This window comes from Leuciscus leuciscus, assembly GCF_965113295.1.
Source record: "Leuciscus leuciscus genome assembly, chromosome: 3".
In the NCBI taxonomy this organism is placed as follows: Eukaryota; Metazoa; Chordata; class Actinopteri; order Cypriniformes; family Leuciscidae; genus Leuciscus; species Leuciscus leuciscus.
Window position 1 is genome coordinate 46,360,846 of NC_138727.1, and position 26,216 is coordinate 46,387,061.

The window sequence follows — 26,216 nt, forward strand, 5'->3', positions numbered from 1 at the left end:
GCGAGGCCTTCAGATGGGGATAGTCTTACGGCCGCGTGGACTAAAAAAGACTCCACTTCTATTTCCAGTGCCCATTAAAACCTCAGTATGCGCCCAACCAGATAATCTTACAACCCCACACATGAGAGCCGAGATCTGGAGTCTGAGAGCGCCGATTAGCACTCAATAAAGCTGGAGACATCAGGACTCCTAGAGTACACTATCGTGGAGATCTTTCATTCTACGGTTTTCCAACTCTCACTTAATAGTTCCTTAAAGCGGAAGTGTGTAATTTCTGCACCTCATCCCAAAATAAACAGGTTTCCTTATCTACGAATGACTATTAAATGATATGGCCGTCTCATCATCAGTGATATGTCGAAATACATGGACATCTTCTGGTAACCTACCTTGACATGGTGTGATGAGGCAATGGTCTTTGAGTTGGGAGCAGTTTTTGCCTTCGTAATCTTCTGGACATTTACAGTAGTAATCCGAGGCCAAACTAAAACACTGCGCTCCGTTCTGACACGGGCCGCTCTCACAGTAGTCTATGTCCAGCTGAAGACAAAATCACACAGACAACACAGACTCTTAAGTCATTGTGAGAGTGTTTATTCAGTATCGACATAGACATGACCAGGTGTGGTTAAGACATAAGAGGGTGTTCTGGCATGAGTGTGTTTTGCTCACCTGACACGTGACACCTGAGAAACCAGGTGGACACAAACACTGGAATCCGTTGGCACCGTCCTGGCAGCGTCCGCCGTTGAGACAGGGTCGACTAGCGCACTCGTCCACGTCCCGCTCACAGTGTTCCCCTGCAAAGCCTGGAGCGCACAGACACCGATATCCACTGACCAGGTCCTGAGGGAAAGAGACACAGACACATTAGGACTGCTTAATAACAATAATAATATATTTTAAAATTGAATAATAATTTTTTATATTATTAATCATAATATTGATGATGTTGACAATTTGATGATTTAATTATTTAAATACTTTCTTAATTATTACTTGTTATACAGTAAAATAATAATAATAATTAGTAAATTGAATAATAACAAACTTATTATTGTACATACAGATTAAGATAATTATTGTCAACATTAATAACAATATTATAATGTTGACAATTATTATTAATAATATTACTTATTTATATACAGTATTTTCTTAATATAATTACCTGTTACAGTAAAATAATAATAATTTGTAAAATAATAATCATAATTATTACTATTCATAATAATAATAATAATGTTGACAACATATTATTCATATTACTTAATTATTTATGTATTTTCTTAATCTTGTTATACAGTAAAAGAATAGTAATAATTATTGATAATATTATTATCTAACAATTATTTATATATTTTCTTAATTCTTACCCGTTACAGTAAAATAATAATAATAATAATTTGTAAAATTGAATAATAATAATAATGATAATAATAATTCTAATTATTATTATTATTATTTAATACATATTAAGATGATAAATAATAATTGTTGTCAACATTAATAATAATGATGATGTTGGCAATAATGTATATGCTAATTTAATTATTATTATTATACATTAATAACAAAAGTATTAGTATTTTATACAGATTAAAATGATGAATAATAATTAGTAATATTATTTAATAATTTATACTTTAATTACTTTATAAACATTCTTACTTGGTATACAGTAAAATAATTATTAATTGTATCCATATTAATATTATTATTATTAATAAGTATGTTTACATTTACATTTAGTCACTTAGCAGACGCTTTTATCCAAAGCGACTTACAGATTAGGACAAAATCTAAAACAAGACTAAATGTTCTTATTTAGTCTTGTTTTAGATAAGACATTTCCATAGAATATATCTTACATTTTTCTAACAAATAGTGTTTTTCTTTAAAGCATAAATCTAACAAATATTTTGTGAGACTTATGCCAAAACAATATCAGCCAGCCCTAGTAAGGATACTCTACTTTCTCTCAGTCTAAGGGACTAATATCCTAAAGTCCATTACAACATGTTGAATCTGATCAAATCAAACGCGGGATTGTCAGTACTGATTAGGACTTTACTCCCTGTGTTTTTATAGCTAACTGGCTCAGACAATGTCCTAATGCACTCCAGCTGTACAAGTATCAGCGCTGAGAGCGAGTGAAGAAAGTACACAAAAAGAGCAAAAAACAATGAATAGGAGACAAGGGCAGGAGACAAGAATGTTTATGGTAATCTGATCGTTTTACAAACTCACTCTGCCTTTTTGACCACTTTGTCTCTTTATGTACATTCTCCAAAGCATGACTCAGCTTCTACTATTTTAAAACAAGAATGGATGGAGGTGATAGAAACGGAGCGGTAGAGAAAAGAGAAAGAGAGTCTGGGGGGCTTTTACATCTGCCAAAACCAATGGAAACATTCGAGGACTTACCTTACACAGCCCTCCGTTAAGACACTGTCCATGGCAGTCGTTGACATCTGCGGGGGGTAATCCATCAAAATATCAGTTCACATTTCAGAAATCATGCCAAGAAAGCAACATTAGGCTCCATATCAGGCCCAGATCAATGCACACTTTTTTGCATTTCCAAAAATCATGGACAAGCTGAACTTCTGTCAAGTTTCTAATTCACAAAAATATTTCATCAATATTAAGGTGTTAATTTGCATAATTTCTATACTATTATAGTATTTAATATTTGGAATTAGCTTTTTATATTTTCAGTTTACATTGTAATTTTAGTTTAGTTTGAATAATTTAGTGCTTTTGTCATTTAAAAAAAATTCTATTTAGCTTTAATTGATTTTAATTTCAATTTTAGTTTGTCATTTTAGTACTTCAACTTATTTCAAATTTTCATTCAAAAAATTGTTTTTAAGTTCATCTAATGTTTTTTTTTATTTCAGTATTTTTTCAATTAAAATATTTTGAATATTTTTTAGTTTTAAAACTACATTGAGTAAAATCACAACTATTAGTTAATTACTTCCCAACGCTCCTATGCGATATGAACTTCTTGCTATAACTGCAGTTCTATTTGCAAATGCACTTATTGACCATGAACATGCGAACATCTTTTAGCGCTCGTTCACCATTCACACGGAACGCGTTTTTTCGTTCTATTGCGCTATTTTTCCATTGTTTTTCAATGTAAACACACTAGACGGACGTCTTTAACCGTTGCGCTTGCGTCTCGCGTTCTGTGTGAACCGACCTTAAGAAGTCAGTCTCTGACTGCTTTAATTCGAAACCATGAAATACTTACTGATGTCGCAATTCAGTCCAGTCCAACCAGGGAGGCACTCGCAAAAGTATCCGCCAATCAGATTCCGGCAGGAGTGGGCATTGATGCATGGGCTTTCCTCACACTCATTAGCATCTGTGCCAAAAATGACAAAAGAAATCAGCATGAGCGTAGTCTTAATTACAATCAGACAGATACACATACAGCCAAACGTCCCTGAAGAATTGAGTGTGTGTGTGTGTGTGTGTTAATGGACTGTGAATGCACTCTAGCATGAAACAGCGGTGGGGTCTCATGGTGGTCTGTAACTTAAATTCTTCCAAAGCGGACTCGGTTTCCACGGAAATTGGATTTTTGAACAAACACACCCTGACTCAAAGAAAGAGAGGGGAAGCGGAGGCACAGAGAGGGGTAAAGAACAGACACTCACCAATGAGACACGTCTTCCCGCTCCACTGCACGGGGCAGATGCATTTAAAAGCGTCCACCAGGTCCACACACACACCGCTGTGATTGCACGGGTTTGGACTGCAGTCATCCTCATCTGAGGAAGAGGAAAAACCCAGAGGAGATTTGCATCATATTTCAAGAGACTTCTGAAGTTCTGAGTTATGTTTCATTTAAGCATCATATCTTTCTCTTTAGGGGAAAAAAAGGAAATGGCCATAAAATCATATTTTTAAATTTTCTGACATAAATAAGTGTGGTGCTTGTCACTAGCTATGTGACACAGCTAGCTTTTTTTAATGCGCATTTTGGGATATCACATAAAAAACTGCTGGATGGAAACAGCAAGATGCGCATAAATTTTAAAAAATGTGCATAAAAAAAAGTATGCACTCGGAAACATGCGCATAAACTACGATGGAAACACATTTATTTGATTTGAGTCATGTGACTTTGCGCGATGGGACGGCATAAGTGGCAAACGATCTTTTTGCACAGCATGAAATGCTGTTTTGGTTGTTCTAGAGCTAAGTCTGACGTCAAAGTGGTTCGGTATAATTACCTGCCGGAACTACTTTTCTTATTGATATTTAGCACCAATATTATCAAGAAGTGATGATTTTGTTCTCTTCGACTCTGGATGGAAACGCTGCTTTATTCGCAGATATTTTCTGCGATATTCCCATTTTTAGTTAAATTCGCAACTTTGGATAGAAACATAGCTAATGTCATGTTACTAGAGTGTTGCGAGTGGTTCGAATGTTACTGGCCCGAGTCAAAGGAGCCCACCTCCAAGTCTCTATGACATTCTGGTTTCTATAATTATCAATACGATTTTTTTAACGTATGAAAACTGCTGACCTATGACTGAAGGCAAATCTGAGCAGTTTGAGACCGTGTAGAGAAGGCTTACTGATATTGCAGGACGGTCCTGTCCAGCCCGGCGCACACTGGCACTCAAACCCCTGACTGGACTCCACACAACTACCTCCGTTCAAACAGGGCTCAGACAGACAGGCATTATCCGCTACAGAGAGCCAGAGAGAGAGATGTTATAATGTTGTGCTCACACACACAATCAAAGCACAACTGAGACAGAACAGTGTTTTCTGAAGGAATGCACGAAATATAGACATTCAACCCCAAAAATAAAACACATGGACCACACATTTGCCAAACAATGACAAACTCTCCTTCTGTTCAAGCCTCTGCCTGTTTCATGTCATTTTATGGCTGCACAGCCTCTTTCTACTCACGTAACAGAATCATTTAAACTCAAATCAAAATTTCATTGTTCTATTTATTTAATTAGTTAGTAGTTTCAGTTGTTGCTGTTGTTCCAGCAGAACTAAACTAAAAATCTTTTTTTTTATGTAAAAAAATGAATAAAGCTGAAATAAAATATGATATAAATATTAGACGAACATTTTAACTACATTTAGTAATGTTGCCTTGGAAACTATGTGAAATAAAATAAGTTTAAGGTGTTTAAGTTATATAAAAATGAAAGCTTAATAGAAATGGAAATATTAAAAATAATAATGACAAAAACAAAACATTTTAAGTTATAAACAAAAAAAACTTAAAAGCTAATTCAAAATAATAAATACTATAATAGTAAATTAGTAATGTTAAAATGACACAAATGTCAGGATCCTGATTGCAGTGTTTTTTATTTATATGATCAGCTGACTGTACATTATGACTAAATTTAAACGTATAGCATTGCTAATTTTTTTACTTTTTTAATTTAATTACATTTTGTTTGTTTTTTACTCCATTTACACTATTGCCATTTCACTTTTTACTTATTTAACAATGCGTTGGTAATACAAATGTAGTTATATCAATAAAATATCTAGTTTAGTCATGAAACTTTAGAGGGCGCTGATCAGTCCTTTACATGCAAACTGCAAGCAATCACATGATTACCACATGACGCAAGCTGATTGGCCTCTGCTGACCCTGCAGCCAATGAGAATGCTTGCTCAACATTTAAATAGTCTGGTTCAGTGTGTTCGCTGTAAGCTAGTCCTGCAGTGCGTCATTAGAGTTGCTATGAACCCCTCCACCTCCCCAGCTCCACCTGCCTAGATCTGCTACGGGATTTATTCATATCTGACTATTTATGCAGCAGAAGCATATCTTACAGGCTCATAGCACCATATCTGTGTATCTATTAGCAGTAGCAAGTCCATACTTGCTCTGCAGCAGCAATAATCAACAGTATCAGCAGTGTAGCAGATCTAGTCCGCCAAGACCAAATACATTAACATTGGCATATTCAATAACATGCTAAAACTATTCAGAGAGTTATCATGATTGAACTAATATTTGATAAATATCTGCCACACCAAAAAAAAATAAACATTATAATTTGCCGTTTACTAATGTACTTATATGGAAGTCCTCTGTTTGGAAAGCTTTACTGAAAGCCATGCTGTTCACCAATTCAGAAATCATGTTTTTTTTTTGTTAAGCTTCTCAACAATAACAGAGGGGTGTCAAGTTTAGCAAAGGGTCAACTGAATGTTAAACTGAGAGAGAGAAGAATCAGTATCAGTTTTGTTGCATCAAAATCATATTCCCTCAAGTGTTCACAGGCAGTCAGGCAGGGTCATGTCTTGGTTTTCCCCCTTTCAATCTCCCAGTCACTCCCTCTCTTCGGTCTATCGCTCTTTATCAGATCAGTCAGTGGACGGGAAAGCCCCTTTGGCCTTTCTCACACCGAACAGAGACCACCAACAAAAACAGAGGAGTGTAGCAAGAGGCTGTGAGCATTTATTTCCAATAAGACATGACAAGAAAAAAGGATAAACAGAAAACCGATGCACACCAGAACAAAACGAAAACAGCAGAACAAGAAAATATCTCTATTATTGCGTCCTGGACGACCTGGCGAAGTGTGTTTGACAGCAGACACATCATGCCAAACCAACCAGAGCTATTTTTCCAACACACATCTGTGATAGAGCGTGCACACGAAGTGATGGATTTTTCTTCTCAAATCAAATTAATGCACACTGCATTCTTTGGCTTGGCCAGGACGTCGACTGCTTGATTGGTATTTCAAGTGTATGTGTGCATGTTTTTGACTAAAGAAATCTCAGACAAAGAAAGAGAGAAATATGGGCAAGCACTGACAAGCAGGATCCAAAATGAACCCTCACCAAGTGCCAAATGTGAGTAAAAACTGGCTTTGGCAAGTAAATAAAAATTGAGTTTCTCGCCAGTTGGACGGTATGAACGGGCAACATGATACATGCTTAATTTGACGTCTCGCTGATAAGCAACACGAGCGATTCAGATCAAAAACATACAAATCGTGCACTCAAGAAAACATCTGTCAAACCATTGTAGAACAACTTTCTTCTCTTTGGAAAATTCGAATCAATCAGTATTTTATCCAGGACAGTTTTTCTCCAGATCTTCCATGAATGTGGAATATTCCTCAAATCAAATACATACACTACTAGAGTTCAAAAGTTTTGAGTTAGTTTTTCAAAACTTTTTTTATTGCGTTTTTGATCAAATGATTGCAGCCTTGGTGAGCAGAAGAGACTTCTTTCAAAGACATTTAAAAAATCTTACCGACTTCAAACTTTTAAACTGTAGTGTAAATATTGAGAAATCATGGTGTATCACAACTTTGTGTTTCACAATACTCTAAATGAAGGAATCTGAGTTCATGATACAAGTTCAATCAGGAGTGGATGCCCCTCCCAGTCCTCCTCCCTCCGCCCACGGCATCCTTTTCTCTTTTTATACCGGATGTTTGCATTGGACATCACTCATGCGGGGAGGTGTGTCTGTTTGTGTGTGTGTGTGTGTGACCCACCTCTCTCGCAGTTCTGTCCAGAGTAGCCATCAGGACAGGCACAGTGGTATTTGTCTGGTCCGGTGTTACTGCAGGTGCCGCCATTGAGACAGGGCTGCCGAGTGGCACAGGTGTTCAAATCTAAATCAGATAAAACAATTCAACAAATGAGCCAAGCTGAACAGAACAGGACAGAATAGAACAGGACAGAACAGAATAGAATAGGACAGTCAGAACAAAGCAGAATAGAATAGGACAGAACGGAGCAGAACAGAACAGAATAGAATTGAATAGGAAAGAATGGAACAGAACAGAATAGAATTGAATAGGACAGAACGGAGCAGAACAGAACAGAATAGAATAGAATTGAATAGGAAAGAATGGAACAGAACAGAACAGAATAGAATTGAATAGGAAAGAACGGAGCAGAACAGAACAGAATAGAATAGAATTAAATAGGAAAGAATGGAACAGAACAGAATAGAATTGAATAGGACAGAACGGAGCAGAACAGAACATAATATAATAGAATTGAATAGGAAAGAATGGAACAGAACAGAATTGAATTGAATAGGAAAGAACGGAGCAGAACAGAACAGAATAGAATTGAATTAAATAGGAAAGAATGGAACAGAACAGAATAGAATAGGACAGAACAGAATAGAATTGAATAGGAAAGAAAGGAACAGAACAGAACAAAATAGAATTGAATAGGAAAGAATGGAACAGAAGAGAATAGAATTGAATAGGAAAGAACGGAGCAGAACAGAACAGAACAGAATTGAATAGGAAAGAATGGAACAGAACAGAACAGAACAGAACAGAATAGAATAGAATAGAACAGAACAGAATAGAATTGAATAGGAAAGAAAGGAACAGAACAGAACAAAATAGAATAGAATAGGACAGAACAGAATATAATAGAATAGGACAGAACACAACATAATAGAACAGAACAAAAGAGAATAGAGTAGAATAGAGTAGAATAGAATAGAATAGAATAGAAAAGAATAGAAAAGAATAGAATAGAAAAGAATAGAATAGAAAAAAACACAAAAAAAACAGAATAGAATAGAATAGGAGGGATCAGAACAGAATAGAATGGGAAAGAACAGAACAGAATAGGACAGAAGAACAGAGCAGAACAGAATAGAATAGAATAGGAAAGAACGGAACAGAACAGAATAGAATAGGAAAGAACGGAACAGAACAGAACAGAACAGAACAGAATAGAACAGAACAGAACAGAATAGAATAGGACAGAACAGAACAAGACGGATCAGAACAGAATAGAATGGGAAAGAGCAGAACAGAATAGAATAGGACAGAACAAAACAGAATAGAATAGAATAGAATAGAATAGAATAGAATTAAATAGGAAAGAATGGAACAGAACAGAATAGAATTGAATAGGACAGAACGGAGCAGAACAGAACAGAATATAATAGAATTGAATAGGAAAGAATGGAACAGAACAGAATTGAATTGAATAGGAAAGAACGGAGCAGAACAGAACACAATAGAATTGAATTAAATAGGAAAGAATGGAACAGAACAGAACAGAACAGAACAGAATAGAATAGAATAGAATAGAATAGAATAGAATAGAATAGAATAGAATAGAATAGAATAGGACAGGACAGGACAGAATAGAATGGGAAAGAGCAGAACAGAATAGAATAGGACAGAACAAAACAGAATAGAATAGAATACCTTTGTCACAGAGCTGCCCTCCCCAGTTTGTGTCACACAGGCATTGCCAGGGTTCGACACATGTGCCGTGCACACAACCGGGATGTGGAATACACTGGTCACAATACTCGCCCTGCCAGCCGTACTGACACCTGTGAAGGGCACAACGTCACCTCTGAATATAAGACACACACTTTTTATAACATGAAGTCACTGACGTAATGCGGCTCTGTTGCAATTCCTAGTGAGCTGCCAACCCAGACAGGATTTCAGAAATTATATTTCAATGCTTTTGCATTCGCTCGCAAATGTTCACGTTCCCCCAAGAAACTTTTGTGAGTGAATGCAAAAGCATTGACATATATTTTTTCCAACACCATGTCTGTTTAGGGGTTCTATAGAATGTGTTATTCATTATCCGTACCTTTTCCGAATAAGTTATTTGGCTTCGGGAACATCCCTACTAATGAGTAACCCAGTGCAGAAAATGCCAAAAAAAGCCTTTGTTTAGCATGCTGCCTTTGCTGTCTATTTGGATACAGTAAACAGTGAGTCAGCTCACCTGGTTTTGGAACAGAGTCATTTAAATCATTTTCTGTGTAAATAAATGCTGTAAGTTACCTGCAGTCTCCAGGCACTTTACAGGAGCCATGCTCTGTGCTGCAGCCCTGCTTACAGATCGCTAAGAAAACAAGAGAGAAAGAGGAATATTGTTACTGCTATCAGCTCCATCTGTGTGATCTCAGCAATTCTCTCTCATCACGCCATTTCTGCCGCTCTGAACATCATCGCACACACTCTGCCAACATGATGTCATTTCTCCTCCCCTCCACTCATGTTTCTTCATGCGGGAACGAATGAGGGAATAAAAACTATTACAGAAACAAAATCCACCCTAATACTGTCGCAAACCCACACCGTATCAAACACTAACACACACTGGCTGTCAGACAGGATGATGTGTGTGTGTGTGTGTGTGTGTGTGTGTGTGTGTGTGTGTGTGTGTGTGAGTGAGAGAGAGAGAGAGAGAGAGAGACAAAGCTTTGTTGTGATAGTGACAATCTCAAATAACAACATCCCCATGAGGTCAATGATACAGAGCCATTATAAGTCCAGTCTGATCGAGCCTGAATCCACTTCCCAGACTTTTTCAACAATGAATTTCCAGTCTTCTGTGACTTTTCCAGTATTTTGTGATTTCTCTTAAAAATAAGAAAAATTTGCAACCTATTAGAAAGTTAAAAATGTTCTAAAATTATAATCAGTAGGCCTACATAAATGTACATTACTTTTAAAATTGTATTAATTTCCATGAGTATTTCAGGTTTGGAAATTTTTGTAAAAGTAAAGTCATATATAATGTCACAAAAGGTTTCTATTTCAAATAATTGCTGTTCTTTTAAACTTTCTGTTCATCAAAAAATCCTGGGGGGAAAAACGTATCAAGGTTTCCACAAAAATATGAAGCAGCACAACTGTTTTCAACACTGATAATAATCAAAAATGTTTCTTGAGCATCAAATCATCATATTAGAATGATTTCTATGACACTGAAGACTGGAGTAATGATGCTGAAAATTCAGCTTTGCATCACAGGAATAAATTAAATTTTATTATATATTCAAATAGAAACCAGTTATTTAAAAATGTAATAATATTTCACAGAATCACTGTTTTTACTATATTTTTTATCAAATAAACACAGGCTTGGTGAGCAGAAGAGACTTCTTTCAAAAACATTTAAAAATTCTTTCTGAACATCCCAAATGTTTTAACGGTAGAGTGCCTCTAGCGTAATCCATAAATCCATGCACAACAGCAGTATAAATATGTAAAAAGGCCACCATCAAGGCCCCGCCCCTTACCAGTGTTGCATTCTGGGCCAGCCCATCCCTCCAAGCAGGTCTTGTTGCCATTGTGATCGCAGGTATAGTGGCCGAAGAAGTCATCTCTGGGCCGACAGAACTTATTGCAGCCGAAGCCAAAGTAATGCTCGTCGCAGGTCACCCGAATCTGGTACTGGAACTGAGCCACGGGGCCGTTGTGCTTCAGAAGCTGCCACTGACGGTTCGGGTTGATCATGCCCGACTGGACCGCTTTCTCTATTACTTGTCCATTAATGCCTGCAGGAGAGAGAAAGAAACAGGGAGAATTGGAGCAGCTGTGGTTTAATTACGCTTGTGTTCGGCGTGACTGTGAAACTATGCCACTAGCTTGCACAACTCTGACACGCACACACAGTCTGTTTGCAACAAGCGGATTTGTGTACTGACTTTAAGGTGAAAACCCTTTAAACACAAAAGGAGATTTTAGGCTGAATGTCTATTATATACAACAAAAGTAGATGATTTATAGCCCCCAAAATGACAAAAAGCATAATTAAAGTATCATAAATGTTCCCTTATATGATTTGTACTCTATGTTCCAAGTCTTTTAAAAAGCTTAGCATGACAAATTTATCAAAATGTTATCCTTTTTGGAGCTTGATAGTATAATTTTGTTGTGTGGAAATAGCAGCTCGGACATTCTGCTTAAAGAGAACCTATTATGCCCTTTTACAAAGTCTTGATTTTGTTTTTAGGCTCTACTAGAATAGGTTTTCAAGCTTGAATGTTCAAAAAACACATTATTTTTAATAAATTTGACATTGTTGCAGCACCTCTCTTCCCAGCCTGTCAGTAACGCTCTGTTTAGTTCCTGTCTCTATGAAGCTCCACCTTCTGTAAAGCAAAATGTGCTCTGATTGGTCGGCTGGATCAGTGTGTTGTGATTGGTCAACCGCTTCCAGCGTGTTCGGAAAAATGTCACGCTCCTTACCATAACTGCGAGTTTCAACACACTACTAACTCACTCAACCAGGACTCTTCGTTTTCAGCATATACCTTGGGCAGGAATTATTTAAATGAGGAATATTGTGATGTGTTCGTTCCTGGAAGAAAAACCTCAAGACTACAATCGAGGCGTTTCAGAAACTGATATAGAGAATAACTCCCTTTGGAGTGACTGTGCTTTGCAGAACTAAAGAAAAGTAAAAAAAATTGGTTCTTCTTAAATATATTGTGTGTGTGTGTGTGTTGTTTTAAACTTGCGTTTAGAATGACATAATGACATAAGGATAAGTAAATGATGACATATTTCATTTTTGGGGTGAACTGTCCCTTTAAGAGCAGTGACCAACACACTTTGTTTACTATTGTTCTTATGTGCAGAGAAATACCGTAGTAATTTTTTCAGGGCAGGCCAGTATCCAGCACAGCGGTGAGGTATTTGGCCGAAGGGCTATAAATTGTGAGAGGTGCATGTGAAGTGTGTGCGGCTCGTGGTTTAGGAGAACCAAGCGTCCTGACCCAAACCTGTCCTTCAGAAATACAGGAGGAAGGGCATCAGTCAGTGTCAGGCTGCCGAACCTGAGAACTCACTGTTACCTCTCCTCGCTGTTTACCTGAGAGCGAGACAGACCCTCACACTCCCGCATGATGCTGGAGACATCACACCATTGTGCAAGAGGGAAAAACTGTCATGGTAAATATTTACATATATAAAATGATTTAAAAAATATTATATCCAGTTTTTATTAATTATGCACAGTACACTACATACTGCAGAATTAGTACAAGTATTATTATTAGTATTAGAATTAGTATGAGTACTACACTTTGAAAACATATTTAAATAGCAGATAAAATCTGGTTATGCTTACTGCTGTTTCATTTAATAATGTGTGTGTGTGTGTGTGTGTGTGTGTGTGTGTGTGTGTGTGTGTGTGTGTGTGTATGAACGATGCACTACAGAAGCTGGACCCGTGCTAAAGGCTACTTGACATGTTGGTGTTAAATACAAGTCAATATTTACTCCTGTTCATGTTTGGCGCGCGCGCGCACACACACACACACACACACACACACACACACACACACACACACACACACACACACACACACACACACACACACACACACACAGTTCACTTAGATCTGAATCATTTTAATCATCTTCATTTCTATACAAAACTATTGCAAGTAATGACCCAAATTTCCTACTTTTTCACTGCTGTTTGTGTGTGTGTGTGTTGTCTCATGCTTATAAAAATGTGTTTAAAAGACTGATGAATGCAAGCAGGTGCAGGCAGCGGTTTAGTAACAGGATGTGTTTGCCAGCCATTCACACACACACACACACACACACACACACACACACACACACACACACACACACACACACACACACACACACACAGAGAGAGAGATAAATGCATGCAAATACACACAAACAGCATTCTGCATTACACACTCTTGATCACATTGTCACTCTTTGACTGTACTCTCTTCAAACATACAGAACAAAGTGTGTGTGTGTGTGTGTGTGTGTGTGTGTGTGTGTGTGTGTGTGTGTGTGTGTGTGTGTGTGTGTGTGTGTGTGTGTGTGTGTGTGTGTGTGTGTGTGTGTGAGTGAGTGAGAGAGAGATACTTACTGCCTGTGCTTGAGTCATTATTGAAGTCCAAAGCCTCCACAATCAACGTATATGACCTCTGAAAGAAAGAAAGAATACAGATGAAAACATAAATACACACCACACACTCAATAATCACCTTAAATTGGCAAATGTTAATCTTATTTTCTTTCACGTGCCAGTGAAATACAATAAGGACGACCCGTTGGCCGGCAAGTGTCAGTAAATCTTACTTTTCCACCAAAAGGTTTTCACTAAACAGCTAAACAGTTTTAACCAAAACTTCAGTCTTTTTGCAGTCTAGACAGCAAAACCAATCACAATTCAATATGCAAATAATATGATGACACCATTGCTGTCTATTACATTTCATAATAATCTATCAATTTAAGTCTATGGGAGATTTTAAACTTAAACCTTGGATTTTTAAACTTAAACCTGGGATTTAAAAGATTAACATTTTTTAAAAGTAAAAAACAAAACGAAAAAAAACAGTTACACTACCTTTCAAAAGTTTGAGGTTTATAAGATATTTTATTGTGTCTCATCTGCTCAGCAAGGCTGCATTTATTTAATCAAAAATACAGTAAACTGTGAAATATTATGACCATTTAAAATAACTGGTTTAATTGAAAAAAATGTCAGCAACATGTATTGGATTTTCAGCATCATTACTCCAGTCTTCAGCGTCACATGATTCTTCAGAAATCATTTTAATAAGCTGATTTGATGCTCAAGAAACATTTTTGATTATAATCAATGTGGAAACAGTTTTTCAGCTTTTTTGTGGAAATTGTGATACCTTTCTGAATAAGTATTCATTTCATAAAAAAATTTACATATTGACCCCAAACTTTTGAACGATAGTTAATATTAATAAGACTGAAACTATCTATAAATTTGAATATACTCTAAATACGTTGAAGCGGTTCAGTCTGAATTAACGCATCGCTTTCATACACAGGGTTAATAACAAACATTTCCAGAATGTTTGAGGATCATTAATACACACAGTAATGATTGATCACTCTTTGCTTTATCAGTAGACATCACTGAACTACTTTCATGAATCACGATCTCGATTAAAGATAAGTAACAGGACAGACAGGAGAGTGAAAGAATGCATGAGAAAATCCGCAACAAGATGTAAGATGATGTTTGAAGGGAAAAAAAACATGAAACTAACAGAAAAGATTCTCAGAATACGAGTCTGATTCTGAGAACAAAAACATTCACTCTCAGTGAGATGATGACCTCACGTCACACACACACACACACACAAACAATGCCGACTCTTCCTGCCTCTGCAGTCTGAGGGATCTATGGGCCTTTATGTGCTTTAATCCATACACACGACACACGCACACACACACACACACACACACACACACACACACAAAGGTACACACAGGAGTGTGTGTAGCTTGTGCTGAAGCACATGGTTCGAACTCACACAGAAAGACACTAAGAAGGGCTGCAAGTGACACCTCAGTGAGACGGTGTGAGAAAGACATGAAGAACCTTTCGGACAGCACTCACTTCACACACACTGACAGTGTTTGTTTGACCATATTCAATATTTATATCTCAATATTTATGTATTTGCTCTGTAATGGCTTCAGTTAAGTCATTGAAACCAATGAGATTAAAAATGTTTAAAAATCTAGTTAAAGAAAATAGCAGAATTAAGAATATTTAATTCATAGTTTCATTTATGCATATTAAATCCAGATTTTAATGTTGTCTATATTTCTATGTGTTTTTTTTTATATAGTTTGAGATAAGTTCATAAGTCGACACCATTGCTGAGTATTTGGTCAACGTGTGATCGTCAACGAGTGGATCTCTGAGCTGCTGTGAGTGAGTGGAGGCGGGGTTCATTTGCATATTCATAGAACCGCATATACTAAATGAGGCATGGGTGTAGAGTTACATTCAAGCTATTTTAAGGCATGAAGACATTTTTTCAAGGAAAAAAAATGTTTAAATATGTCATTTTGGCGACTTTAACTTTTAAAACGTAGAGGTTCGCACAAAGAGTTTTTTTTACAAACTAAAGACCATCAGGAGTCACCATATTAAATGTCCCATGAACGAGCAGGATGTTATTATGACTGAGAGATCAATATATGGATCCAAAAACCAATAAAATGTAACAAAGAACCTTTTTTTAATTACCAAAGAGCAACTCAACAACCCTATACAGTGAAAATGGTTCTTGATAAGATGTTTTTTGCTATATTTTCGGAACCATTAAAGACAAGAGTGAAGCATGAAATATCTCCAGTACAATCAAACACAACCGCGTTGCGATCTAGAAGCTCTCTCGTCTAGTGTCTCCAAGTTCACCAACAGCAGGACGCTGGTTTCCAAGACACCGTCCTAAACATCCATACACACACCCTGAATTTTCATCTGACCACTGCTGATGGTGCAAAAACGAACAACAGACAGATCAGAACACACACACACACACACACACACACTCGTGCAAAGACCCCCTGTGTTTCTTTGTAAACCCGCTTTGTTGAACCGCCTTCCCACAATCCAGAATCCAGTTCAATTGCTAGGTAGACTTGTGACGGAAAAGAAAGCATGCAAGATGACAATGTCTAATTAATCTCCATTCAGAGCGGCTGTGAGGCGGGTCTAGAGCGCTCTGATCGACGTGGACAGGGGGTGAGATGTTTGAGCGCGGCTGCCACGGAAACTGGCCCTAATTGGACTATCAGACTGACTCGCTTTGACCTCGTATTGACGGCTCGGTCTTATGAGTTGTGAAAGTAAACATGGGCTTCAGCAAAAAACAACTCCACCATTCAGATTCCGAACAGAGAAAAATGCTCTCCAGAATCAGACCAAGCCTTGGGAGACATTCTAAAAAATAGAAGAGATTTTAAATGGCTGCATGGTTGAGCAATATGGATTTTTCGATGACCGATGTCGATATCTTAGAGAGCAGGTGTCTGATATAAAGCTGATATAGGCCTATATGATATCACACAATTTAATATTTAATTGGAGGTCGTTTTGCCGATTAATCGGCACCGATAACCAATTGCTGAAACAATCTGTTATCGGAAAAAATCCATACCGATAGTTTTCCCGTGTTTCGTCCATTTCTGGAGCGGCTGAGAAGGGTCTGCTGGCATTAAACAGCACGACAACGGCCTCTAGAGGTGAAATAAAACCATCACTGATGCCTCGTGGAGTTTGTTTTGACACGTGAGACTGCGCGCGGCACAAAGCGAACACTTCAGATATAAAACAGACAATGAAATGGTATGTGTACAGTACACTACCGTACGGGCTTTCTAACCATTATAAAGTAATTCATTTATATTTATAAGTAAGAACACAGCAGTATGTTTGATGTCGAGGCTGAAAGGACGATAACAGTACGTCAAGCGACTGGATTTATATGAAATGGTAACACTTCATAATATGAGTCCTTTTGTAAAAATAACTAAGGTTAATGTTCATTGTTAATTTCAACATTTACCAATACATTTTTGCATTTTAAAGTTGTATCTCTTAACATTAGTTGATGTTCAAGGTATATCAAGGTATATAAGGTATAATTAATATATTATTTTTTATATTTTAAAAGTACAGTACATTTTCATGGTTCAGTACTGTTGAAAAAATTTTGTAAAAAAGTTCAGCACAATTTAATGTGTTTTTCTCCATTAAGTATCCATTCAAAAGACTATCGGGGGATTAAAGTAGTTATCGTTATCAGTAAATCCACTATCGGTCGACCTCTATATTTAATTTGAACAATTTCTGAACTTAAACGTGTATTTATTTTACATAATATTTACTAAAACTAATTAAATAAATAATTTAGGCGGGCAGGGGGAATCTCTAAAATAAATAGATTTACACTTTAGATCGGAACTTCTTGACTCTAAAATATTTAGAAATAAGTTGAAAATTAATAATTTAAACTTGATAAAAAATTATGTAAATACACAGATAGTTAGGAACTTCTTAATTATGCAATCCTATTTTTCACAAATAAAGAAGCTGTAATGTCTAGACAGAGGAAGGTGGACACTGATCAATATATATTAGATGTGACACACAAAATTACTGAAATAAACACTTATTTTGCACAATCTTGCACAATCAAAATTCACTCCCCAAAAAATGTGTATTATTCATTGACAAGGCTGTCCGCAGATTTTGGAACTGACAATTCAAGCGTACATGATTATCCGCCAATGGCAATCATGGAGAAATGACTGTATATTGGTCAATCACAAGCTATAAGTACTAATAAATCAGCTTGGGTGGTGAATTTGCCTATATCTGGCCATTCTGAAATTATCATCAGCATGAGCCGATAACAATGCTTTCTATTTTGTAGTATTGATTTAATCATTTGCTATGATTGAATTTTAATGTTTTATTTCCTCATACAGCATTATATAGTCCACTATGTCCATCCATTTCATAATTGGCCACCTTATATGTGAATGCATGTTTTGAAGGTTGAATTACTGAATGTGTTTCAAAACCTATAGACCATTCATTTACCAGCATCATAGACACGATTTGGACAAGGAGGACACCTATGGTGCCCAGAAATGCTGTCTAGGTATAGGCAGCTCACTTGGTTTCATTAAGAGATACAAAGATTGAAAGATAACCCTCCCCCTTAAATGATCAATGGTGGCTCTGACTATATATCTAAAGCAGTTTCCTGTGGCCATTGTGTGCAAAACAGCCTCTGATTGTCCATCAGTAGGTGCTGGAGATAAACTCAGGTGTTTAATAACGCATTGTCTTGCTATTTTGAGAGGATACTGGTGGAGTGGGCCGGCTAGGGTGGGGTAACACAAGACCCCTGTTCAACCTGAGCGTCACCATACAGGAATGCCATGGCACAGAGCACGTGAACGGGGCCAGAACCGGCTCTCACAAAACAACAGCTTGTAATCAGAGTCCTGGGAAATGTCGAGTGTGTGTTTACAAACAGAATGTGATGCTGGATGCCTCTTGGAAATGGTAAGGCGAGGGGAAGACCGGGGCAAGTTGTCACAGAGAGTTTCATGACCCGCTATTGGAGGCATGTTGTCACAAAAACTTTTTTCATGGCCATTAACAGTGTGGATGTTCTGTAGCAAATAGTCTATACATAAACTGACTTGCACAGGTAAACCCACCGTGATAAATATTTACTGCACTAAAGAGTGTGACAACTAGCCCCGGTCTCCCGTAATCCTGTGTTTAGCCGTCTTGTTTAATCAGATTATGATTTCCCAACGTGTTTGCTAACAAAACAGCATTTTCAACTCACCGGCCACGCGAAACTGAAGGGCAGCACAATCCTGGATTTATCGTTCGTGTTGTCGAGGGGCTTGACAGAAAAAGTATTCCCACCGATAACGGGAGTAGATCCGCTTCCGTAACTGCACGGGCCTCCCGAAGACACCCGCGACTGATACTCCTTCAAACACACGCGGAAAAACGTATCGCACTCGTCCGCCGTGCATGTGCGGTCCAACGCAGCGCGCGCGCCGTCACAGCACGCGCCGCTCTGCAGCTCCCCGTTCACGTTCTGCACGGACAGAACCTGCATCTCAAAATGCCCCGATGCCTCACATACCTGGAACAAAAAAATACGCAAAACAGTTAATATTAGTGTCAACATCTTTGACATGTGGATTAAATCCATCTATCTATCTATACATTATCTATACGTAAGTGCCAAAAATGTTTTTTTCTTCTTCCAGATGTTGTGTGCATAAAGCATCAAAATCTGTGAACCTTAAAAGCTTTTTAAAAAAACGTAAAAGTTTGAAGCAAAATGTGAGATCCAAGAAAAACTGCGAAACTACTACATCTTGGTTTCAATCTATTTCAGTGTAAATGTTCTGATAGCATCATCACATGTCACATTTAAAAAAAGCCAAACCGCACGTACCCGCATCCACAGGCACCGCAAAAGCACATGAACGGACAGCACCGCAAAACTTGGACTCCGTCTCAGAATCATGCCTCCTCTGTCTGTCTGTTCGCTGTGAAACTACACGTTCATCCGACACACGGCTCTCATATAGTGCCTCATGCACGAGGACTGAGCCGCTCAGATCCAATAGAGGACAGATTCCCTGATGCCCCTTTAGAGGCTCTATTATCCTCCACTCTATTCTTGTATTGTCCTTCTGTTTTTACAACAATGCCCACGGGCTGGAGAGGAAAAGCTGCGAATGCGACTGAGCGAACGCTCCATCTATACAGCGCGTTCACGGAGGAGGGGCGGGGCCGGCACTTGGGATGCTTACATATTCATGAGTGGGCGGGGATATGGGTGGAAATAACATCCACCTTGTTTTCTAAAGCAATTTTCGTCGACCAATTATTTTGAAAAAAAAAAGAGTTAATTATTAAATCGAAAACTAATGGTATGAGGATTCAAAAATAAAATAAAATGTTTACTTTGGAAAATTTGTATAGCCTATACAAGACTTTATACTATAGACTTTATACAATAAATTTAGAATAAATAAATTAAAATATTATATATATATATATATATATATATAATGTAATTTAATTTGTATTTGCTGTCACATAATTTTGTTACAGCCCATGTTTTTTAAAGTAAGCCTTTTTTCAAGATTTACACATTTCAATTAATAGTAAAATTCCATCAAATTGAATTGAATAATCCTTAAATATTTATATTATGAATTAAGAATATCAAATCAGTAAAAAAAAAAAAGAGCTTAATAAAACATTTTGAAAAAATCTTAAACTTAAATTTAAGCATTTATTTTATATGAATATGAATCACATACACTAAATGGTCCATTCCCTTGTTCCATTAAGATTATAATAATTTATTATGATTATGACCATTTTTGCAACCCATGATTTTTCTCCACTAGAAAGACATATTTTTAACGTTTCATTGTCTCAACAATCAACACCAAGACACAGTGGGACAACCCATTCAACTGACTGTATACGTCTATCCCTCAAAGTGTTATCTTCATTCAGGTAAAATTAAAACTGGTGTCTGTCCTGTCTAGGTTTACACAACTCAGACAGCATTCCCATGATTTCTGACAGTTTATTCCCATGAGCCTTATCTGCGTATCAGCATGCCAGAGACTGTCAGTCTGAATCGAATTAGGCATCGCTCTCTGACCTTCCTTCCTGGTGTCTCTGCCTCATTGCATTTTCGGTAGGCCTATACTTCACTTGATTGCATTCTAATGAGGTTCATTCGCTACACATTTCGGCACAAGTTGCCATTGTGACAGTCCTGTTATTATGCATATATTATTCATGAGCAAGAACCATGAATATCACCACACAGGGCCACTGCTAGCTCTCCATTGTTTTTGCCACAGAAACAGCCTCGGTCTTTTCATGCCTGTAATGGCAGCTGGTCGGAGACGGCTCTTTCTCGGGACGACAAACTGCTCTTTTCAAAGCTAAACGTGAAGCGGTTAATCATCTCCCAGTCCGTGCTTGAGGAGTCCCTAATGAAAAGAACATGACAGGAATAGGGGGGGGATGGAGAAGAAAAGGGGAATCTCCTGTGAAATAGAGATGGAGGAAGGAGGGGCTGATAAAGGTGGGGGTCTTTATTTTTAAATTAGAGCAGCTGGGTCTCACTCTCCTTAAAGAGCGGTCATGAATAGATTATGGCACAGGCCTAAACAGGATCCGCCCACCCCCTTCCTCTGGGACACGCCCCCTTTCTTTAGGACACGCCCCCTCCACCTCTGCTGGATGGAATGAATTGCATTACACTGACAATCAAGAAAGCAGGTATGATTCATCCACACATAAAAAATAAAAAACTTTATTATCTCACGAGCAAGTAAACACAGTTCAGTAAGTTCAGTAAGTTCAAGACAACTTCTGCTCACCAAGACTGCATTATTTGATCAAAAATAATAATATTGTGAAATATTATTACAATTTCGAACAACTTTTTTTCTATTTGAATATATTGTAAAATGTAATTTATTCCTCTGATGGCAAAGCTGAAATTTCAGAATTACTCCAGTCTTCAGTGTCACAATGTCCTTCAGAAATGATTCTGATATGATGATTTGATGCTCAAGAAACATTTCTGATTATTATCAATGTTGAAAACAGTTGTGATGCTTAATATTTTTGTAGAAACTGTGATTTTTTTCGGGATTCTTTGATGAATAGAAAGTTCAAAATGGATGTTATTCCAATTTTCCAGTCTTTCTTTTCTCAAAAAGGCTGTTTCACTTTAAAATACAGTGCATTACAGAAGCAAAATGTGAAGGTTGTTTGTTGTTGGCATACTGAAAGCTGTTCCATTCCTCTTTGTGGTCGAGAAACAATTGAGCTGTGATCCTGCAGTGTGTTGACACTCACAATCCTACTCAAAAAACAAAAATCTTTTATCTCAGAATCTCAGAATCTCCCAATTCCTCAGAACCCATGCAGTGACATCATAGCACCTCAACCACGAATTTTCCAAAACTGACATGAGAATCCCAACAGGCCTGTAGCCGCAAGCAGTGATACGCTGTCAAGCCGCCAGAAGCCCATGTTTCTCTTTCCCCTTACGCTTCATGAGGCAACCAGTTTTACTTTCCTGTATCTTCATGCCTTGTCTATTCATGCGTGACTGATGGCAAGGGTTTCCACACCCTCGTGAGAAAAACGTTATCAGTCTGTGTTTTTGTTTATTTGCATGTTTGTTTATTCATCTCTTTACCTTTGACTTAGTTTTCGTAGATTGATCATTCATAACTGGGATGTTTTACAGTAACGCCGTGCTCGGCTTGTGTTTGTGTGCGTGTGTGTTTGTGTACGAGCAGAAGTTCCCACAGCCTCTCGTCTCCTTTCTTGCTCTGACCTGTGTGTCATTTCCCTGCAGGAGCGACGTTGCGAAACTTGTCAGTGAGAAAAAAAAGGAGACTTAATGAGCAACTATTGTTACATATTATATCTGCAACGCTTCATCTGTCCTTCGGATTTCTCAGACACCCACTGCAAAAATAATTTCCTTCATCAGCATTGTTGTAATTTCTTCCAATAAAATATCTTAAAACATGATGTATATATTTTATATCTATAAATTTATCAAATATTATATAGATATATAAAATATACATGCTTCTTTTATATATATATATATATATATATATATATTTATATTTATATATATTTATATTTGAGCATAAATCTTATCAAAATTCTCATTATTTATATGGTTACATGACCTCTGTCTACACTGTAAAAAAATGTTTTACGGGGGTATATATGTACGAATTTTCATGTATTTATTGCTTTTTTTTTATTGCCAGAGTGTATACAGCTTGTAACGAAACTTAAAAAACAAGACCTTCGCCAAATTCCTATAAGAAAGCCTTTAGACAGATTTTTATGTGAAGGACGTTTTTGCCAGGAAAATCAAATGGTGTGACGTTTTTGTGCTCCCGAAGGCCTCTCTTCCATGTCATATGAAATGAATATCTAATATAGGCTACAATATTCAGGAAAATGCTGAAAGAGCCATTCTGTAATGTCAATGTGGAACGCAAAGTATGGGATTAATTTAAACTATAGTCTATCTATAGTCTCAAATATACTTTAAAATCAACTATCATAACTGTGTAGTTTTACTTAACTCATCCTTAATGAAGCCGGTGAATTGCAGAGCTTGTGCAAACATATCGCTATCAGATGCGTTCTTAACTGCTGTTTTCTCACAACTGTAATATTTGTTGTGTGTTAATTTTGTTATTAAAAGGGAAAGCGCGCAGCACATATTTACATCTAAACGTCACTCTCAGTCTCAGCAGTGGACAGTATATCGCATTAAACGTATTTCCAACTTCTTTTTACTTTAAGCAAAGAATGAAAAAGAACTTCGCTGTGAGTATATCGGGGCCTTGAATTACTTCGCTCTCTTGTACGTTACATGTGCACGAATACGAGCACGGAGAATACGTTTCTGGCTGCAGTTCACTTAATGGCCACCGGTGTCGCTAATAACAAGTCAAGTCAATTCAAGTCAAGTATATTTGTATAGCGCTTTTCACAATACAGATTGTATCAAAGCAGCTTCACAGTATTCAATTAAAATAATACAACAAAGTTTGTTTCAAGAGGAATTTATTGATTGATCAAATTAAATTAAATATCCCCAAAATATCCCCAACTGAGCAAGCCAAAGGCAACAAGTGACCTAATGGTGTCCTAAAACTCCATCAGGTGACCTAATGGAGAAAAAAAAAACCTTGGGAGAACCCAGGCTCAGTCGGGGGCCAGTTCTCCTCTGGCATTTATGAGCTAGAGGCCGGATTGTAGTTTGAACTGTAAGATTATATGAATGCCTGGCTGAAGAGATGCGACTTTAATCTAGTTTTAAACTGGGAGAGCGAGTCTGAGAAACGAACAGTATCAGGAAGACTATTCCAGAGTTTTGGAGCCAAATGTGAAAATGCTCTCCCTCCTTTGGTGGTTCTGGATATCCTAGGTATGACCAAAAGCCTTGAATTTAATGATCTTAAAGAGCGCGATGGATTATAGGGCGATAGAAGATCCGTTAAATAGACTGGAGCTAAGCCGTTTAGGGCTTTATAAGTCAGTAGCAATACCTTGTAATTAATACGGAACTTTATAGGTAACCAATGCAGTGATGATAAAATTGGTGTTATATGATCATATTTTCTTGATCTCGTAAGAACTCTAGCGGCGGCATTTTGGACTAACTGTAGCTTGTTTATTGAGGATGCAGGACAACCAGCTAATAAAGCATTACAGTAATCCAGTCTCGAGGTCATGAATGCATGAACTAACTTTTTTGCATCAGAAACTGATAGCATATTACGTAGCTTAGCAATGTTTCTAAGGTGGAAAAAGGCTGTTTTTGTAACATATGAAATATGATTTTCAAAAGACAGGTTGCAATCGAGTATAACACCCAGGTCTTTTACTGTAGAGGATAAAGTAACAGGACATCCTATGATGTTAAAGTTGTATTGTGCGAGGTTTTGTGGGCGTTTTTTTGAACCGATAAGTATTACCTCTGTCTTGTCTGGATTTAATAAAAGAAAATTACGCGTCATCCAATCTTTTATATCTTTAACACACTCTGTCAATTTGAAAAATTTAGCGTTTTCATCCGGCCGTGATGAAATATATATTTGAGTGTCATCAGCATAACAATGGAAACTAATTCCATGTTTCCTTATAATATTTCCAAGTGGCATCATATATATTGAGAATAACAGAGGGCCTAATACAGATCCCTGCGGCACTCCATAGTTTACTGGAGTTATGATCGATTTTTCTCCATTTAAATAGACAAAATGGTAGCGGTCAGATAGGTATGATTTGAACCAGCTTAATGCTTGTCCTTGAACACCAGTATAATTTTGTAGTCGATCTAAGAGTAATGTGTGATCTATAGTATCGAACGCAGCACTAAGATCAAGTAAAACTAGTATTGAGATACAGCCTTGGTCAGAAGCTAAAAGTAAATCATTTGTGATTTTAACAAGCGCAGTTTCAGTGCTATGATGCGGTCTGAATCCAGACTGAAACTTTTCATAGATATCATTTTGTTGCAAGAAAGAGCCCAGTTGAGCGGACACCACTTTTTCTAATATTTTAGACATAAATGTAAGATTTGAAATGGGTCTATAATTTGCTAGATTATTATGATCTAATTGTGGTTTCTTAATGAGAGGTTTTATAACTGCCAGTTTCAATGTTCTTGGAACATGACCTAAAGATAAAGACGAGTTAATAATATTGAGGAGAGTCTCTTCCACTACAGGTAACACTTCTTTCAGTAGTTTAGTTGGTATAGGATCTAATAAACAAGTGTTCCTGAATTCTACATAGCCCCTTTAAATGAACATGGTTGAGTTTCATCAGCTCTCAGACAATAAACTACTATGTATAATAATCTGTATAAGGGCCTGATGGAAATGACAAGTCTTCCACTCGTCTGCTCAGCCATGTTGCATCTTGGTCTGAAAATGTTTGTGTGCGTGCTGAGGAAAGCTTTGAGGAAAGAGTTTGTTTGAAGGGAAAACGCAGCTAATTGCAACTCTTTCTTTGTTTTCTGAAGATTAAATAGCTCAACGCAAGCCAGACACTGTAAATACTTACAACTGGACAACATGATGAACACATTTCAAATCTCTCCGAGTTAAGCCAGATGTTGTCATTGTCTTAAATGAAAAATTGTTGCAGTTTCTACTGTTTTCTATTTATAGCTGTGCTGTAATCGACATTGAAGTAATGGAGTTCAACAAGTGTTTAAGGACATTTTCTCACACATACTTTTGTTACAGATAAGATTCACAAGAATAAAAGAAATGGCAAAGCTGAGAAATGTAACGCTGTGAATTTACACAGATACTATAGTTAAGAAAACACAAAAGACATTTGACAACAACAGAAAAAAGGCTAAAGTATGACAAAAGATTACAATTACAGCTCAAAGTTTACACATTTGGCAAAACTTTGAAAATAAGTCTTCTTTTTTTACTGGCACAACACACATTTGACTCACTTTTTAATTGATTTCTACATCTAATTATGCC

At 37.1% G+C, this 26,216-nt stretch overlaps 1 protein-coding gene across 2 annotated transcripts in view; it reads right to left on the reverse strand.

Annotated features, from left to right (window-relative positions):
• Positions 1–19,882, reverse strand: part of jag1a (jagged canonical Notch ligand 1a) — a 30,341-nt gene extending 10,459 nt beyond the window's left edge. For both annotated transcript variants that reach the window (XM_082164198.1, XM_082164197.1), the window contains exons 1-13: positions 19,580–19,882; positions 18,953–19,261; positions 13,669–13,726; positions 11,063–11,320; positions 9,819–9,879; positions 9,219–9,349; positions 7,527–7,646; positions 4,602–4,715; positions 3,672–3,785; positions 3,263–3,376; positions 2,428–2,474; positions 673–846; positions 390–540 (exon numbers count right to left, since the gene is read on the reverse strand). In XM_082164198.1, coding sequence (XP_082020324.1) covers positions 390–540; positions 673–846; positions 2,428–2,474; positions 3,263–3,376; positions 3,672–3,785; positions 4,602–4,715; positions 7,527–7,646; positions 9,219–9,349; positions 9,819–9,879; positions 11,063–11,320; positions 13,669–13,726; positions 18,953–19,261; positions 19,580–19,651 — 1,723 coding nt within the window. In that variant the 5' untranslated portion in view covers positions 19,652–19,882. The remainder of the gene's footprint in view (positions 1–389; positions 541–672; positions 847–2,427; positions 2,475–3,262; positions 3,377–3,671; positions 3,786–4,601; positions 4,716–7,526; positions 7,647–9,218; positions 9,350–9,818; positions 9,880–11,062; positions 11,321–13,668; positions 13,727–18,952; positions 19,262–19,579) is intronic.
• Positions 19,883–26,216: the final 6,334 nt, after the last annotated feature.